General features: G+C 41.9%; 1 protein-coding gene across 5 annotated transcripts in view; it reads left to right on the top strand.

Annotated features, from left to right (window-relative positions):
• Positions 1–17,696, top strand: part of ASTN2 (astrotactin 2) — a 983,906-nt gene that overhangs the window by 263,935 nt on the left and 702,275 nt on the right. For 3 of the 5 annotated variants that reach the window (XM_031014728.3, XM_031014726.3, XM_031014725.3), the window contains exon 4: positions 12,448–12,600. The exons of the other annotated variants lie outside the window; for them this stretch is intronic. In XM_031014728.3, coding sequence (XP_030870588.3) covers positions 12,448–12,600 — 153 coding nt within the window. The remainder of the gene's footprint in view (positions 1–12,447; positions 12,601–17,696) is intronic. 5 annotated transcript variants of the gene reach the window in all.

Here is a 17,696-nt window from a genome sequence, read left to right as displayed (position 1 = left end):
TATTCCCAGCCATATTATGGGTAAGTAATATACTCATGTCACAATGCATATTTTTATACCCTTCATTGAGTGCCTGGTCATACATGCCTGGAAACATGTGTTCATTCATTCGACAAGCATAGCTCAACTCTAAAAACTGTGAATGGATGTGTTAACAGTCTTTAATGCCACTGACAAGGGATACCTCTAGTTTCAGGTGATTGTCAATTCTTGGATCATCCTCACAATGATCACTAACGTGGTCTAAAGGAAAGGTGGCTGTGAGGAGGACCATTTATTTCACCCTCTTCTGTATGGAAGTCAATTTATTAAATCATGTTTATTGTTTCCACTGCAAAATAAGCCCTAAAGTAGTATTTGAGGATATTTGTGCAGTTCTGCTATTCTAAGGTTGTGTATGACCCTTGAAAAATTAATTAACCTCTGTTTGCCTCACTCACGCATTTATAAGATAGAGATAAGGATATGTATCTTGAAGGGTTGTGTTTCAGTCAGTCACTGCCACAACAATGCTACGTAACAAACAACTATAGAATCTTAGAGTCATGAAATAATAAATATTGATTAGTTCAGAGGATAGAAAGGAGGATAGAATGAAGTGTTGTTCTCATCTCACAGGCATTGCTCATCATTTACAGATTTGCTAGGGTCAAGGACCCAGGCTGTAGGAGTTAAGGTGACTCTGCTCCATGCTGCAGAGCTGTAAGTCTACCCTGAGTCATTCTTCCTTCTTCATCTAGCACACTAGCTGCGACAAGCCCTCCTCTTGGTCGTGTCAGATGCAAGTGTGGGAGTAGAAATATGTGATGCTTCTTGAAGCCCAGGCTCATAACTAGCACATCCTGAGTTCCCTACACATACCATTCACCAAAGCAAGTCACACAGCCAAGCCCAAGTCAAGGGGCAATGAAGTGTACTCTATCTATACTGAGGCAGCAACAATGTGGATTTGAAATTGGGGGTAAAAAAATGAGGCAGATACTTCCATGTACCATGGACATTATGAGGATTACATAAAATGATGGCTGTATTTACCTTAAACTAATAACTGTCACGTAGTAAACACTCCATAAACAGTAAATGTTATTAGTGTTATTGTGATTGAATACTGAGATAGACTTGGAAAATAGGAATGGTACATTTAGATGAATCCTGGTAACAAATCACCTGAGAACTTCAAGTTCTTAGGGAAGAAGTGAAACTGGGAGGAAGTAAAATTTCAAGAAAGGAAGGAATTAAAAGTAAGAGAGTGGGGTTCTCCCCTTTCTTCCAACTAGCTGCTGGAAAAACAATTTTTTCTGGCACATAACAGTTTAATATAAATCTGTCAGCAACAGTTTTATATTTTCCCAAGTGTTTGACACAATATGCCTAAATTCAGGACCTGGTGATCTTTCGGATGTCAAAGCACAAACTTGATAAGCATGAAAGAGCAAGATATGAGAGCAGACAGAAGACCATGAGCAGAAGCTGTGTCTTTGGAATTAATGTTGCAGCCACATCCAGATTCCAAATTATGGCAAGATCCAAGGTGTAACCATGAATGGGACTGGATGAAGTAGAATGGAGATGAAAACCCTGAATGTTACAGGATCCAGGAAGGATAGTAAAATTTGAACATGAAAGGACAACAATGAGTCAAAGGCGATCGGTTACCGCAAAGGGAAATGGAGAACTTAGTATTTATTGAGCTTTGACTCTGTGCAAGACCCTCTGCAGGCTTATCTAGGTTAAGCCGGATAACAATAATGATAATAAATGCTTTAATTAGTTGATTGCTTAATCCAGTTTGGGTAGTGTGTTAAGCACTTTGCTTATATTATTACATTGAATTTTAGCAATACCAAAAGAAGAAACCCCACAATTCTTGAGGGAGATTTATGCTCAACATTTTTCAGAGAAGGAACTGAGGCTTAAAGAATTTAAGGAACTTACCCAAAGTCACATAATGAGTTCGAGATATAATGAAGGCTTAAGCCCAAGTCTGTCCAGATCCCTACACTGTACTCTTGCTGCACCCAGGGTATCTGGGATAACAGTAACATATGTCAGAAAGGAGAGTGGGGCCAGGCAATAGGGCTATGAAAAGAAGTGGAATTTTTAAATGAGGGTCTTGGAAGAGAAGTAAGATTGGGTAGAAAACAGCAGGCTCTCTTTCCTAGCTTGAAGATGAATTCTCTTGGTAACAAAATTATCTCTCACTTTAAGCTCCAGGGGAACCAAAGTGTGTGGAACTTTCTGTATAACCCTTGCCCCTTTCTCTTGCTCATAATACTCTTTCTGTCATCTTTCCCGAGTTCCACATCCTTTATTTAAGGCTCTGAGCAATTGGTACTTTCTCTGGAAATTTCTCATAGCCTTTCTCCTTGCAAAAGGAGTTAGAAGACAGGTTCTCAGTATTCTCATGATGCTTTGCTCTCTACCTAAGCATTTAGCACACTCTGTTTTCATTATCTTTACCTCCCTCTTCCACTAAACAGTGTCCTGTTTTAAAAAGGGACAGTGTTCATTTTATCACTGTGTCCCCAGTGCCTGGCCCTGGATACAGCATCCACTAACGGTATTGAATGAAGAACTCCATTGTAAGGTAGAGGTGGCTCTAGTCCCACGGAGTTCTGAGCCATATGATGTGGCCTTCCTGTGAAGTCATGGACAGGATAGATCTGGGAGGGAGGAATTTGGCTAGTGATTCTGATTCTCATTGGATTATTGGATTCCACTGTCCATGCTGAGCAGACAATCTGGATTTGCTATGACTATATGACTAATGGTTTAAGATTTTTGTTACTTTTTTTTTTTCTTTTGTCAATAGCACGGCATGGTGGCATGGCTTTAGTCTCAGATACTCAAGAGGCTGAGGTGGGAGGACCCCTTGAGCCAAGGGGTTTGAGCCTAGCCTAAGCAACGTAGGGAGACTCCATCTCTTTTTAAAAATGTTTTCTTGGCACAATAAAAATGTACTCATTCTCTGACTAGGTGTGGTGGCTCACACCCGCATTCCCAGTGTTTTGGGAGGCTGAGTGAGGGATTACTTGAGGCCAGGAATTCAAGACCAACCTGGGCAATATAGTGAGGCCCAATCTCTACAAATAATTTTAAAAACAAATTTATCCATGCGTGGTGATATGCACCTATGGTCCCAGCTACTCAGGAGTCTGGGACAGGAAGCTCACTTGAGCCCAGATGTTCAAGGCTGCAGTGAGCTATATGACTGCACCACTGCACTCCAGTCTGGGTGACAGAATGAGGTCTTGTCTCTTAAAAAATGTACTTACTCTGTATCAGACACTCTGATATGCATTTAGCATCTCAGTTAATCCTAAACCAGCTTATTAGATTTGGAATTGCAAGCCTCATTTTAACAGTTAGGGGAGCTGAGACTCTGAGTGTTAAGTTGTTTGCCCAAGTCTCACAGCTGGTAAGAGACTGTGGTTGATTTCAAAGCCTTTGCTTCCTGCACATTGCTATCAAGGTGGTAATGAAGTGACCCAGAAGCCTTAGACCCAAGATGTCTACTTACTTGACCCTTTTTTCCTCAAAAAGGATTTGTGGGCCTATAGTATCAACTCCAGCCCAACCTTTGGGATGTCCATTACCTTTCTGGTCTCTGTAACGTGGAAGTTCAGTTTGTAAGGATAACATTAGTTGAGGGAGGTGAAAGTGTTTTGCGAACTGAAGAATGCAGTTGTATTTACTGCATTCATCTTCATGAAAACACATTCATTTACATTTAGAAACACAGGATGATGGAACCGGAGGGAATCTTAGAGACCATCTGTGTTCTGGCTAGGGACTGTGAAGCCAGCTCCAGAGAACCTGGAAGGTATTGTGTTTTTAACAGAACAGAGAAAAATATCACTAAATTTAATTCCATCATTCAAACTCAATGCAGTTCTCCTAGCAGAAATCATGACCACCCTACAAGTCTGCAGTATTAACTGACAGGCCCAAGATCTTTTATATAAGAAAAGGCTATTCCCAAGTTTTCCAATTTATATTTGCTCCTTTTTGTTCATTTGTCTTGTCTGCAGACGCTTGCTTGAAGATAAGCTATGCCAGGCACCAAAGGTTTAAGAAAATGTGCAGGAGGAAAAACTAAAACGAGAGAAAATTCAATACATCAATTTTTACCCGTGAGAGTTGGAAAGAGGGAGCCATTTTTTAAAAATGTGTGCTTGGGTTTTAAATTTATTCTAGTCATGAAGCATTCTCATCTGCCTAAGGAACGCTAGTTGCTTGTTGTTTTCTTTCTTAGTATTTTTAGGAAAAGGTGACTCCTATATAAGATGGAATATTGTATGCAATGAATGGACTCTCACGATTTCCAAATTGGATGGTTTTTTTGCATTTATGTTGGGTCTTCCCAGCTGAGGTGTACCTTAGGACTAAGATGTCTTCTCTTATCACCTTGTCCCCAGTCCTGGCATTTGACTGTGCAAAATCCAAAGCCTGAGGACACAAACTGAGGTTGCATTGGTCAGAGTTCTTTAGAGAAACAGAACCAAGAAGACATGAACACATACACACACACACACACACACATACACACACACACACACACACACACAAACACACACAACACCCTATTAGTTATATGTATTCTCTATCCTTCTATTTCCTTTCATCTGTCTATCTAACCAGAGATTTATTTTAAGAACCTGCTTCAGGCCGGGTGTGGTGGCTCATGCCTGTAATCCCAGCACTTTGAGAGGCCGAGGCAGGTGGATCACGAGGTCAAGAGTTCGAGACCAGCCTGGCCAACATGGTGAAACCCTGTCTCTACTAAAAATACAAAAACTAGCCGGGCATGGTGGTACATGCTTATAATCCCAGCTACTCGGGAGTCTGAGGCATGAGAATCACTTGAACCTGGGAGGCAGTGGTTGCAGTGAGCTGAGATCATGCCATTGCACTCCAGCTTGGGCAATAGAGTGAGACTCCATCTCAAAAAAATAAAAATAAAAATAATTAAAAATAAAAAAAAAGAAAGAAACTGGTTCATGTCATTGTGGAGGCTGGCAAGTTCCAGATCTGTAAGGTAGGCCAGCAAGCTAAAGACCCAAGGAAGAGTTGATATTGCGGCTCAAGTCCAAAGGTAGCATATTCCTCTAACTCAGAGAGGTTAGTCTTTCTTCCATCAAGGTGTTCACTTGAGTGGATGAGGCTCATGCACAGTATGGAGAATGTTCTGCTTTACTCCAATTTTATTGATTCAAAAGTTTATGTCATCTAAAAAAATATAGATAAAAAATCTTCACAGATATGTCTGGAATAATGTTTGGCCAAATACCTGGTATCATGGTTTAGTAAATTGGCACACAAAATTAACTATCAGAAGATCTGAGGTTAAAATTATCCTAAAATTTGGGAAAGCAGGGAGGAGTAGTGGAATAGGAGATTTGAGTGCTAGACCTTGGTCTGCTGCTAACTTTATGATGAGTTTCTCTCTTGGTGCCTCTATTTTCACATTTGAATGAAAGGGGGAATGTATAATTTCTAAGAGAGTTTGCAAAGTGGCTATTTTATGACACCAAAAATTTCAAAATGAATGAGAAAGAATGAGTTAAATGAAATGTCATGAAGCTGACAGGTTAGTGAGAGAAAGATGAGTAATGACTACTCTTTCTTGAGCATTTACTATGTTCTAGAAGCTCTGTTAGACATTTTTTGTACATAATTACATTTAATTGTCCCAAGAACCCTGCAGACATTTACAGAGGAGGATACCAACGGTTGCAAAAGTGAAAGAAGTAACTCAAGGCCATGCACATGGAGAGTTGATACTGGAACTCGAGTAAGATTTCTCACCTGCACTAGGCAATATGGTCAATGTCCATCTGCTTCTTGGTTCTCTTAGTACAGTTCTGCAGTGAGACATGGGTCAACCCTGGAACCTCCATGGTGGACAGTCTTGAGCAAGGGTCCGCTGGCATAACAGGCTAATCTCCAATCAAGTCAAGCCACTCACTGGTTTCAGCCAGCACCAGATTTTCTAGGGCTCTTTGCCTAGATGATCTGAAGAGGAGCTAAGCTATCAGAGCCGCCATCCAGGCCCAGAAATGTCACATCCAAACTCCAAGATTAACATACCCATCTCCAGCCAACCAGAGAGGGAGTACTTATAGAGTGCAGCAACAGATGAGGCCAGAGCATTGGAGTCACCATAACCTGAGTCCAAATCCCAGTTCTATCGTCCCTAAGCTGCATGACCTGGAAAAACCATGTAACATTTCTGAGTCTTGCTATCCTCATCTCTAAACAGAAGTTATTGATACTTACCTTTCCAGGTTGTTAGGGGGAACAAGTGAGAAACCATAAGGAAATACCAGGCTCCCTACCTAGCAAAAAGTTGGTGCTCAAGAAACGTGAATTTTCTTATGTCACAGACTGATGATGTCTGAAAAAATTAAAGAGGACGAGCAAAGTGATACTGGAACTTCAACTCAAACCCATATGCATTTCATTGGTGGAACGTCCTGGGTGGTTGTGTGGGGAAGAGAACAGTGGATAACAGGGATGTGTGTGTGTGTGTGTGTGTGTGTGTGTGTGTTTTGAGTCAGAGTCTCACTCTTTCACCCAGACTGGAGTGCAATGGCGTGATCTCAGCTCACTGCAACCTCCACCTCCCAGGTTCAAGCGATTCTCTGCGTCAGCTTCCTGAATATCTGGGATTACAGGCCTGCATCAAACCCAGCTAATTTTTGCATTTTAAGTAGAGATGGGGTTTCATCATGTTGGCCAGGCTTGTCTTGAGGATGACAGTTTAAATATACGGTTTAAGTGTACAGTTTTTGAGTATCAGTGTAGACACAATATGTAGTGCCTCTTCTCCAGGGTAGAAGCTAAGGCTTGCCTGGTATCTGAAAACCCATACAACACTTATGCCTTTGCAAAATGACTCAGGGTCCACCCTCTTTTATCCCTTATTTTTAAAAATAATATTAATGAACACATAATAATTGTACAGACTTACGGGGTGCAGTATGATATTTCAATATATGCTCATAATGTGCAATGATCAAATTAGGGTAATTAGCATATCCATCACCTCAAAGCTTGGTCATTTCTTTGTGTTAGGAACATTCAAAATCCTCTCTTCTAGCTATTTGAAAAAATACAATAAATTATTGTTTACTACAGTCACCCTACAGTGCTATAGAACACTAGAACTTAGTCCTTCTATCCTTTTAATTTTTTTTCTCATAGAACAGGTGGTATTACATTACATGAGTAAATTCTTTAATGGTAATCTGTGGGATTTTGGTGCACCCATTGCCCAAGCGGTGTACACTGAACCCAGTTTGTAGTCTTTTATCCCTCACCATGAACTTCTATGCCTTCTTCTTTTTCTTGTTTTCCTTTCCATGTCTCCTCGCCTGTCCTTTTTAGTCCTTCCCTTCTGTGTTCTGCCTCTCTGCTTCTTCCCACTCATCTTAGACCCCCTCTTTCTTGTCTTCTCTTCTTTATTATTGAGCACAGTTATCTCTTTCATTCTTGTTTTTTTGTTGTTGTTGTTTTTTCTCTCCTCTTCCGTCCTGTCTTTTCCGCTTGGCTTGGGGACCAGGGCTCTCTTCCTCAGGCCCCAGTGGTTTATTACCATTAAGCTTGACAATCTCTCATATGTCAATTAGAAAGAGGCAGTGTTCCTCTCCTCTCCCTCCCTTTCCTGGGCCTGCCGCGATGCTCAGATCAAGCACCATCTGTTGCATTCATCCAGGCGATGGGTGAGCATTTTGCCGCTCTTGGGAATCAGAGCTCAGCGGGTACCAGGAGGTAATGTGGCTGGCTTGTTTGGACAACTTGATATATTGATATCGATAGAGCTGCTGAATGGGGTCGGGAGGGATCAGGGATAGGGGGAGTTGTATGCAGGATGAAATCGGCCATGGAGAGGTTTGCAAAGCACTTCCCCCTCTAAGTCTGCCTGGGCTCTTGGCACTGTCACTGAGGCAAGAGCAGCCAAACAGATGGATGGGATTTGCTACAGTGGGGATTAGAAACCCTTGCAGCTCAGGGGATCACCCCTTCCTTCTCTGTGTGCCTTCTTTTCCCAGCCAGTCAAATCTGTATCAGCTTAGAAGAAAGAAAACAGAAATTGCAAAATGGAAAGAGGCTGACCTTTAGGATTTGCTGAATGTCAGAGCCATGAAAAAAAAGAGAGGGAAGCTGAATGATATATCAGTCAAGGTCCCAGCTAGACAAAGAACACATCTTCAAATGGGATTTTTTAAAAAAGAATTCAATGAAGTGGCTATTTATAGAGGTGTAGGCAAAGTAAAAAGAATCAACATAGGAATTTCAAGGTACCAGGACAAGAAATGTCAGGAAGCCACTACTGATTCCTAGAACTGAAAAGGCAGGGAGACATGGTTTTACTGGACCCCGTGAGAACTGGGACTGTGGAAAAGGGACACTGGGCAGAAAGCTGTAATTTTGAGAATCTCAGTCTCTATCGGAAACACGGTACTGAAACAGGAAAGGAACAAGGAAAGAAATACCTTCAAATTCCTCCCATATCTTTCTGGGGCATCCCACGGGCCAAACCCAACTAGTAGCCATCTAACAAGGAGCGGGTGACACAGCCCAGAGGGTGAAGGGTGGATCTGGGAGTGTAAATGGAGAACAGCCAGCACAAGCTAGGAATGAGTACAGGTTCTGCTGCCTCTGCTCTGCCAGCACAGAAGCTCATGTTCTCAGCCACTACCCACATTCACTGTCTACCTTTTCCAAGGAATGCAGGTATTGAGTCTCCATAGAGTCCAGCTCTCTCCTGTGCATGTGTGATCCACATAACTCACTGTCTACCCAGCATCTCCACTTAGATGTCTCAAAGACATTCTGAGGTTTCCATATAGAAAAACTCTCTATCAAGTACTATGCTTATTACCTGGGTGATAAAATAATCTGCACACCAACCTCCCATGACACACAGTTTACCTATGTAACAAACCTGTACTTGTACCCCTGAATCTAAAATAAAAGTTTTTTTTAAAAAAAAAAAAAAAGCCAGACGTGGTGGGTCATGCCTGTAATCCCAACACTTTGAGAGGCTGAGGCAGGCCAATCACCTGTGGTCAGGAGTTTGAGACCAGCCTGGCCAACATAATGAAACCCCACCTCTACTAAAAATCCTATATATAGTATAGGCATGGTGGTGCATGCCTATAATCCCAGCTACTCGGGAGGCTGGGGCATGAGAATTGCTTGAACCCAGGAGGCAGAAGTTACAGTGAGCTGAGATTACGCCACTGCACTCCAGCCTGGGTGACAGAGCGAGACTCCATCTCAAAAAAAAAAAAAAAAAACTAGTGTTCACTCCTCTCAAATGTCATCTTTTACAATGTTCCTCCTCTTACTGAGGAACTGTCATCATATCTGTGCAAGCCAGGAGACCAGGAGTCATCCTTAATCCCTCCTTTTCCCTTATCAGTCTCTACCTTCTGAGCAAAAGAAATTCAAATCTCATAATGTTTTATGGAAGTTTATGAATTTGCATTGGGCTGCATTCAAAGCTGTCCTGGGCTGCCTGTGGCCCCTGGGCCGCAGGTTGGACAAGCTTGCCTTAGAGAATAACATCCAAGCATCATGTCCATGCTCAAAATGTTTCAGATTTTGGAACATTTCGGATTTCAGATTTTCGGATTAGGGAAGCTTAACCTGTAGACTGGATGCCTTAAATGAGAGAAATTTATTTTCTCATACTTCTGGAGGCTGAAAAGTCAAGATCAAGGTGCTAGCATGTTCGAGTTCTGGTGAAGGCCCTTTTCCTGGCCTGCAGATGCCACCCCTCACTGTGTCCTCTCACAGCCTTCCCTCAGTGTGTGTCCATAGAAAGAGAGTGGGGTCTTTCTTTCTTACCCTGTTTATAAGGCCACCTATCCTATCAGATTGGGATCCCACTCTTATGACCTCATCTAACCTTAATTACCTGCTAAAACCCTCACCTCCGAATACAGTCACACTGGGAGTTAGGGCTCCAACATATAAATTGGGGAAGGAGGGAACACAATTCGATCCGTGGCTGACTGTGTCTGGAGATAGGATCTTTGGGAGGTAATTAAGGTTAAATGAGGTCATAAGTAGGGGCCCTGATCTGATTGAACTTTGGCCTTATCAAAAGAGGAAGGGAGAGTTTTTTTCTCTCTCTCTCTTTCTCTCTCTCTTTCCCTGCTCCCCCACCGAGTGAGGACACAGGGAGGAGAAGGTGGCCATCTGTAAGCCAGGAAGAGAAATCTCACCAAAACCATGGCACCCTGATGTTGGACTTTCAGCCTCCAGAACTGTGAAAAAAATAAATGTCTGTTGTTTAAGACAACCAGACTATGATATTTTGTTATGGTAGCCCAAGCTAAGCTATGTCTTTGGTTCTCAGCATTGGTATGTAATATTTTTTTCGGTAAATTCTGTTGAATGAATGAATCAATGAATAAGTGGAGAAATGAATGAATGAATGAATATTGACAGACCCTGTGTGGGTCATTCCCTTCGAGGATTCCAAACTGTGGCTTATTCTGGACTTTTGACCAAAGTATAGCCCACCTATTACAATTCTGGGCAAAGCACTTTTCTCTCTGGGTTTACGGAATCAAAACTTGGCATGACATTGCTTCTCAGAATCATACTGCAGGCTATAGCTGAAGGATTCTTCATCCCAGGCTTGAAGAAGGGACCCCATGTCTGGAATCTTCTTGGTTCATCTTCAAGTACACCTAATTAAGATATCTGTGGAGAGAGATAGCAAGGGAGACAGATGAGGAAACCAATGCCACCACATGATTCATTTGTATTGTCAATTGTCTTTTTACCTTAGCAATCATACCTTTTCCCTATAACCCTCAAGATGGGACTTCTCACAGAACCCAATACCAGAACAAGCCCTCTAGGTCTGACTTACTCTGCAGACACATCTGTCTAACCTGATAAGCTTCCCTGAGAAAACAGGAGCTCCTTAGAAATGGGTACTGGGTTGTTCAGGAGCCTTCTTTGTCTAGTCTGATGAAGACCCTTCAAAGAAACAGAAATCGTTGGCACATCCCATCTCTTGGCATCAGACAGCAGGTAGCTCAAACTGAAGAAGAAATTTCCCAGCCTCTGGAGACACAGATGGAGGGAGGGCTGAGTTTGAAGATTTCAAAGTCAGGGCTGTCTTTGGGAATTTCTCAGAACAAAGGCACTGAGGCTATTCAGCAATTTTTCTTTTCTTCTTTTTGGTTTTCTCTTCTTGCCTTTTATGTTGCCTCCTTCCTTCTCAAGCTTTTCTGTTATTTTTTTCCTTTTATCTTCCAACTTTTTCTCTCTGCCCTTCTGACCTTACTTTCTCCATGTACTGAACTTTCTACCAGTTTCAATTTTGAAACTTTTTTGGAAATGTGGCTACTTACAGTTCATTGGAAGGTATTGGTGCAAACGGAATATTGGACAACGGGTTAGAAGGCTTGACTCTGCCATTTCCTATCTTGGAGCAAGACATATATTGTGTTTTGGGGCTTCAACATCCCCTCAATAAAATGGGTATATGTTGCTATGTTGCTAAGTGATCGACATATCCGCAGTACTGTGATTGTGTCTCCTAAGATATTGTGTCACCTTCGCTGCCACTGCCCTGGTTCAGACCACCATTGCCTTTGACTGGCTACTTCCAAAGCCTCAGTCCAGGCCTCCTTTCCTCCCTCAGTTTGCATTCTCCATACTTTAGTGATTGTTTTCAAAGTGATTTAATTTGAACATATCGATTTTCTCTTTAAAACCTTTTGGTGATTACCTTTTGCCATTAGGATAAAATTTATACTCCTAAATGTGGCCTACCAGATGTCCTTATCACTCCAGTCTCATCTCTTATAAGCCCCCTCTTTGCAAGCTCTCTTGTAACTACCATAAATTACTTTCCATTGCTCAAGCATCCGTGCTCCTTCTGGTTTCAGATCATCATACATGCTTCTCCTTCCATCCAGGATGCTGTCTTCTCGGTCTATCCAACCTCACCCTGATCCTGCTTTCTTTACTAATTCTTACTCATCCTTAAGGTCTCATCCTAAATATTGCCTCCTTCTGGAAGCCTATCTTGATTCTCAGGTGGGTTAGATGACCCTTTTCAGTGATCCTCTGGAATTTTGTACTCTTCTATTGCAAAAATATTGCACAATGTTAGAATTGTCTGGATATGTCTCCTACTGAACTAAGAATTACTTGAATAATGAATTGTGTCTCACATTTCACTACCAAGCCCTCTAGTCTCAAGGGCCTAGAGCAGTACCTGGAACATAGTAAATGTTGAATACATAAGTATGTAATCTAACAGATACATCTGCAGTTAGACTGAAAGGTTTTGATTCTATGTCTTCAATGGGTCAGGGAGGGAGTTTCAAGGAATTAGGGCGGCCAGGCCTAGTGCTCTAGGGGCTGAGGGTGGGCTCAAGCCCTAACCTCAGCCCCATTGCTACCTTATAGCAGCAGCTGAGGCGACTCAGGAGACAGTGGAGTCCCTGATGCAGAAGTTCAAGGAGAGTTTCCGCGCTAACACGCCCATCGAGATCGGTCAGCTGCAACCACCCCTGCGCAGCACATCGGCAGGGAAGAGGAAGCGGAGGAGCAAGTCTCGAGGTAGGCCCTCCTGGCGCATCTGGCCAGGAAGTCAGAAGGTTGTCCCCTGATTCCAAAGATGCTAGGGAGATCTGTGCGTTCTTCCCTTGCTTCCCTGTGCTCATAAAACTTGTGCCACTCTCTCCCTGATAAATCCCCTTGGAGGCTGCAGACCTATGCTCCCTACACCCAGAGCTAACCTCTCTGAGCCCCAGGTGCCTCAACTGAGAATGAGAATGGATAGTATAAATTTTACAGTGATTGAAATTAGCAACTATATATGGAAAGTGTGTAGCACCAGGACCTCTGCAAAGTAGATGTTCTTTAAGTTGTTGCTGGTCAGAGAGTACAAAGTGGCAGAGCATTCTAGTAGGAGACATCCTCAGTCTGGGAGCCAGAAACAGGGGTCTGCGCTTACTTTTTAGCAGGCTGAATAACAGAATGATCAAGAGTGGTATTGTAAATTAGATAGAATTAATTCAACTTTTGTTTCTGCTGCTACCTAGCTATGTCACTCAGGGCAAATCACTCTACTTCTCCAAGCCACTCCTGTCTCACAGGGTTGTAAGAATATCTCAGCACAGTGCCTAACCCAGCATTTATTAAAAAGCAGATATTTTCTTCCTGCTCCTTTTCCTCTGCTGCTGCTGCTGCTTCTCCTTCTCCTTCTCCTTCTCTTCTCTTCTCTTCTCTTCTCTTCTCTTCTCTTCTCTCCTCCCCTCCTCCTCCTCCTTTTCCTCCTCCTCTTCCTCCTCCTCCTCTTTCTCCTTCTACATCTCTTCCTCCTTCATCTTCATCTCCTCCTACTTCTCTTCCTCCTCCTCCTTCTCTTCATTCCTTCTTTCTTCTTCTACCATCTATGTGACTTTGTATATGAAGGAAATCAACTTGTCACTGCTTAATTTCCTAACCATTTTTTTTCTATCTACTCAGTAGTCTCTAGCTGAGTAGATAGAAAAACTAGTAGTCTCCTCTTCTTGCCTCTCACTTCTCCATTTCCTGTAACTTGGCTCTGATCAGGTCATCCCCCTTTTCCCACAGCTTCAGTGGTTATCTAGCACCTTCACACATGTTCAGGCTATGAACATGACACTCAAAGCCACACAGAGCTCTGATCTCCACTGTCTTTCCTAGATTGTTGTGCTCTGTCCTCAGTGCTCTTTCCCATGCCATGCTCTCTGCATGAAACCACCTCTCTGGCCCCTAAGGGTTATTGACTCTTAACTTATTCCAAGAAACAGCTTAAATGATATATGCATCTTATGTCATTTGATCCTCACAGCAACCCTATGAAGCAGGTACAGTGATAATTCCCATTTTACAGATAATTTCACTAAGGTACAAACAGCTATTGTAATCTGTCTAAGGGGACATTCTAGTAAGTGGTGGGGCCAGGGAGAACCTGGCAGTCTGAGTCTCAAACCTTTCAACTTAACGACTATGTACTATTATGTTGGTGCTATTACTTTTGCACCAACCTGATACACTAATGAAATTCTACCTGTCTTTTCAAGCTTAACATGCATGGCACATTTCTATGAAGACGTTGTTGATTGTCACAGTCACAATTCACTGAATCCTCCCAGCTTTCCTTTATACATGTATTAAGCACTAGATTCATTTTTGTGTGATATCATTGTCTTTTGTCTGGCTCTTTCCTTAGCTAGACAGAGAGTTCTTTGAAGGTAGGGATTGTCTTATTATTTTACATTCCTGGCCTAAATCAGTGCCTGACAGATAGTAGATGTTTGCTATCTGTTGAGAGGATGTCTAATTCTTAATCTTGTAAAATCTTGAATCCTGTAAAAAACCAAGCTCTACATGATAAGCTGTCAAATCATAAATTGAGGCAGAAGAAAATGATGGAATTCGTTTTTGGAACTCATATGGGAAACCCCAGGTTTAAACCATTTTGTAGTGATACAGAGCAGTCACCTTAAAGTCAGACAGGTCTGAGTGCTAATCCCAGCCCAAGTCAGTTTTAACTTGCATGACTTTGGAAGTATCATTGGTTCTCCCTGAACTTCAGTTTCCTCTTCTGTAAAATGAGGATGCCAAGCCCTACATCAGAAGATTGTTGTGAAGACCTGATAAAAGGCTGAATGTAGACCACCTTGGAAAGTTCAGATGGCATGCATCAGGGAATGAATACATGCAATCTTATGTTTGTTCTGGGTAAGGCATTTAGGGTTACTTGAAATTTCATATAGCTTTACCTATTCATCTTTACTTCTGTATCATTCACCAGAAATCCCCCTCCTAAGTCCTCTCCACACATACATATTCCATAAACACTATTGACTCCAAGTCTATAGCCTTTCCTCCCTTCATCACCAACCTGAATTCATTTTTTAACATCACATTCTAAACATTTTTATGTCAATGAATTTTTCAAAAATATTATTTTTAAGCATCATAATTTTCTTAACTAAGCCCCTACTATTAGGCATTTGGGCTGCTCCTAATATTTCATCATGATAAACAATGTTACATAGAAAGTATTTTTGCATAAAACTTGGCACTTACTTTAAAATGTTTCCCCTCTTAGAGAAGAATTTCATAGTCAGATTATTAATAAAAATCTGTTTTAAGTTAATTTACAGGTTAGATGGGGTCTCAGAAAACTATGCATGAAGAAATTTATTTGTATCTCTTCCATATCTGTCCTTCCTCTTTGTCACCATCATGACCACTGTCATTTATTAACTGCTCCTTACAACTGTACTCTCCTTGCATTCAGTCTCCTCAAAACTACCAAAGCAATCTTTTAGAAAGATAAACCAGAGAAAGCCCCTCCCCTGCTTAAAATCCTTTGACAGTTTTCTGTTATTCTTAGACTATGATCCAAACTCTGCACCTTGGCTTGCAGATCTGGCTCTGGCTCCTGCCCTCTTTTCGAACATCATTTGCTCTGCACTTCCTTGTGCTCCAGCCAAACTGGCTTCCTTCACGTTTCACCAACACAGCAAACGGTTCCTTCTTTAGCATCTGAGAACTTGTTCCTCCTTCTCCTTGCCATGCCTCTTTCTTTCCCCCAGCTGCTCTCCTAGCCAGCCCCTTCTCGCCTTTCAAATGTCAGCTCCTAAAAACCAACTTCCATGACTACCCAATCTACAGTTTTGCTCCTTTCAGTCCCCAACCTGCTACTATCTCTTACGTCACCCTCCTTTTTTAACTTCTTCCACAGTAGTAGTTCAGACTAAAATTTTAAATTTTTGCTTGTCTACTATCCTCTCTAAAATATAAGATTCATATTTATAAATCTAACACATAGAAATGGCTTAATAAATATTAGTTGAGTAAATGAGCATATTAACATCAAAGATCACTGGAAAATGGCTCAGCTTTATAGCTCTCATATTGATGGTGCAAGAGGAATCTGTGATAAACCAAAGCCTCCTGGTACCAACGCCCAGAGAATTCTATTTTCCCCTTAGACTCACTGACAAGTAGCACAGTAAATGTGCTCAAGTGGATGCTATTAAAGCAATTTCCAAAACAGCTTAATCACAGTATGCTTGTGATTTTGCTGCTACCATGGGATACAATTTCTGCAGGAGAAGAGTAAGGACAGTATATGTCAGCCCTATACTTCCAAACTTACCCAAGACAGCCCATCAAGATTTCCTTGGACAAAAGAATTTCATGATTAAAAAAAAAAAATGTTTGGAAATTCTCCACCCTCCCTCTTTCTCTTGAAGATTCTTGAATGAATCTTAGTCTATTAAAAACTCTGAGAAATCCTGCAGTACAGAAAGCTAGGCTGCTTTGTTTAACTCAATGTATTGGTACTATGTTGACTGCAAACTCTTATTTCTCCCATTGGAACATTTATTAATGACTTGCTGAACAGAAGCATCTATAGGAACAGAATTTTGGAAATGCTCCATTAGCCTCCAAAATCCCAAATAGGATGGTCTGAATCCTCTGTCTTTCACTGTTTCTGCCCTCTCCTGCCATTGAGGTTGCCGTGGGCTGCCTGGTCCAGATTGGGAGCACCTGCCCTCTTTCTGCTTCCTTAGGCCTCATCCCCGGGCCACGGTGCCCACTAGTTTCCAGCAGATGGAATGGGTAGCCGAGAACCAGCGCCATGGAATTGAGCACATGGTTAAAAGCAGCTCCAAGGTATTTTTGTAGCTATGCCTTCTTCCTGAGAGGCCTGGTGGAGGCTGAAGTGCATCATTCTTAGCCAGACAGAGGAAGGCTAGTGGAGGTTTGAACTTCTGACTTCATGTTAGTGCTGGGGTTTTATGAGGCTGCTATTAAGGAGCCACTCCCCAGCATCTCATGGGCACTATAAAGGACAGTGGCATTCAAATAAAGCAGAGGAAGATTTCTTTGGATGTGCAGAAGAAATTCCATAGGTTCATTTAGTTTAGGTAGCGGTTTTTGAAAGCGGGACTTTGTATTTGAAATTTAATTCCACCATTGACTAACTAAATGCTCTTAAGCAAATTAATAAGAGCTCTGTTTTCCCTTCTGGAAATAGTGCTAATAATACCAACATCACATGTGGGTTGTGAATTAATACCCAAGAGATGCTTAGCCCAGTGCCTGTCCCATGTTCAACCCTCAATAAGGAATAGCTAGTACAATCACTGTCATCCAAGTCCTGCCCATTGGGCTGCAGCGTCTCATAAATCCATCTCCCCCTTCCTGAGCCATTGCCTCTAGCTTGGTTGAGGTCTCATTGTCCCTCATCCAGATTCCTGCAGCAGCGTTGGCACCGATGAATGCATGCTCTACCCTGACAGCTGGGTGATCATTTGAAAACACAGTAAATTTGGCCATGTTCCTCCCCCACCTAGAACATTGTCCTGATTTTCTGTCACTTGCACCGGGGGCCTCTTGAGCTTTTGAAATGAAGTCTTCTTAAAGGCATATGAAAATGAACTTACCCCCAAAGGGTCTGCAGCTGTGCTCGAAAGAATCTGTCATAAAGTTCACATTTCAGGTTCATCTTTTAAAAGATCATGCCATTTTATTTCATAGTATATGCATGTTTATTTTAGTTTAAGTTATAGTATTTTTCAGTTAATTAATTTAACATTTGCTCAATTCCTCATACAATATTGATGTCCCAGGAAGAAGAACCATGATTTAACTAACTATAAGGG

This window comes from Gorilla gorilla, chromosome 13 (genome assembly GCF_029281585.2).
Source record: "Gorilla gorilla gorilla isolate KB3781 chromosome 13, NHGRI_mGorGor1-v2.1_pri, whole genome shotgun sequence".
Classification (NCBI taxonomy): domain Eukaryota; kingdom Metazoa; phylum Chordata; class Mammalia; order Primates; family Hominidae; genus Gorilla; species Gorilla gorilla.
Note: the sequence above shows the minus strand (reverse complement) of the source record. Positions and strands in the feature narration are given on the sequence as shown.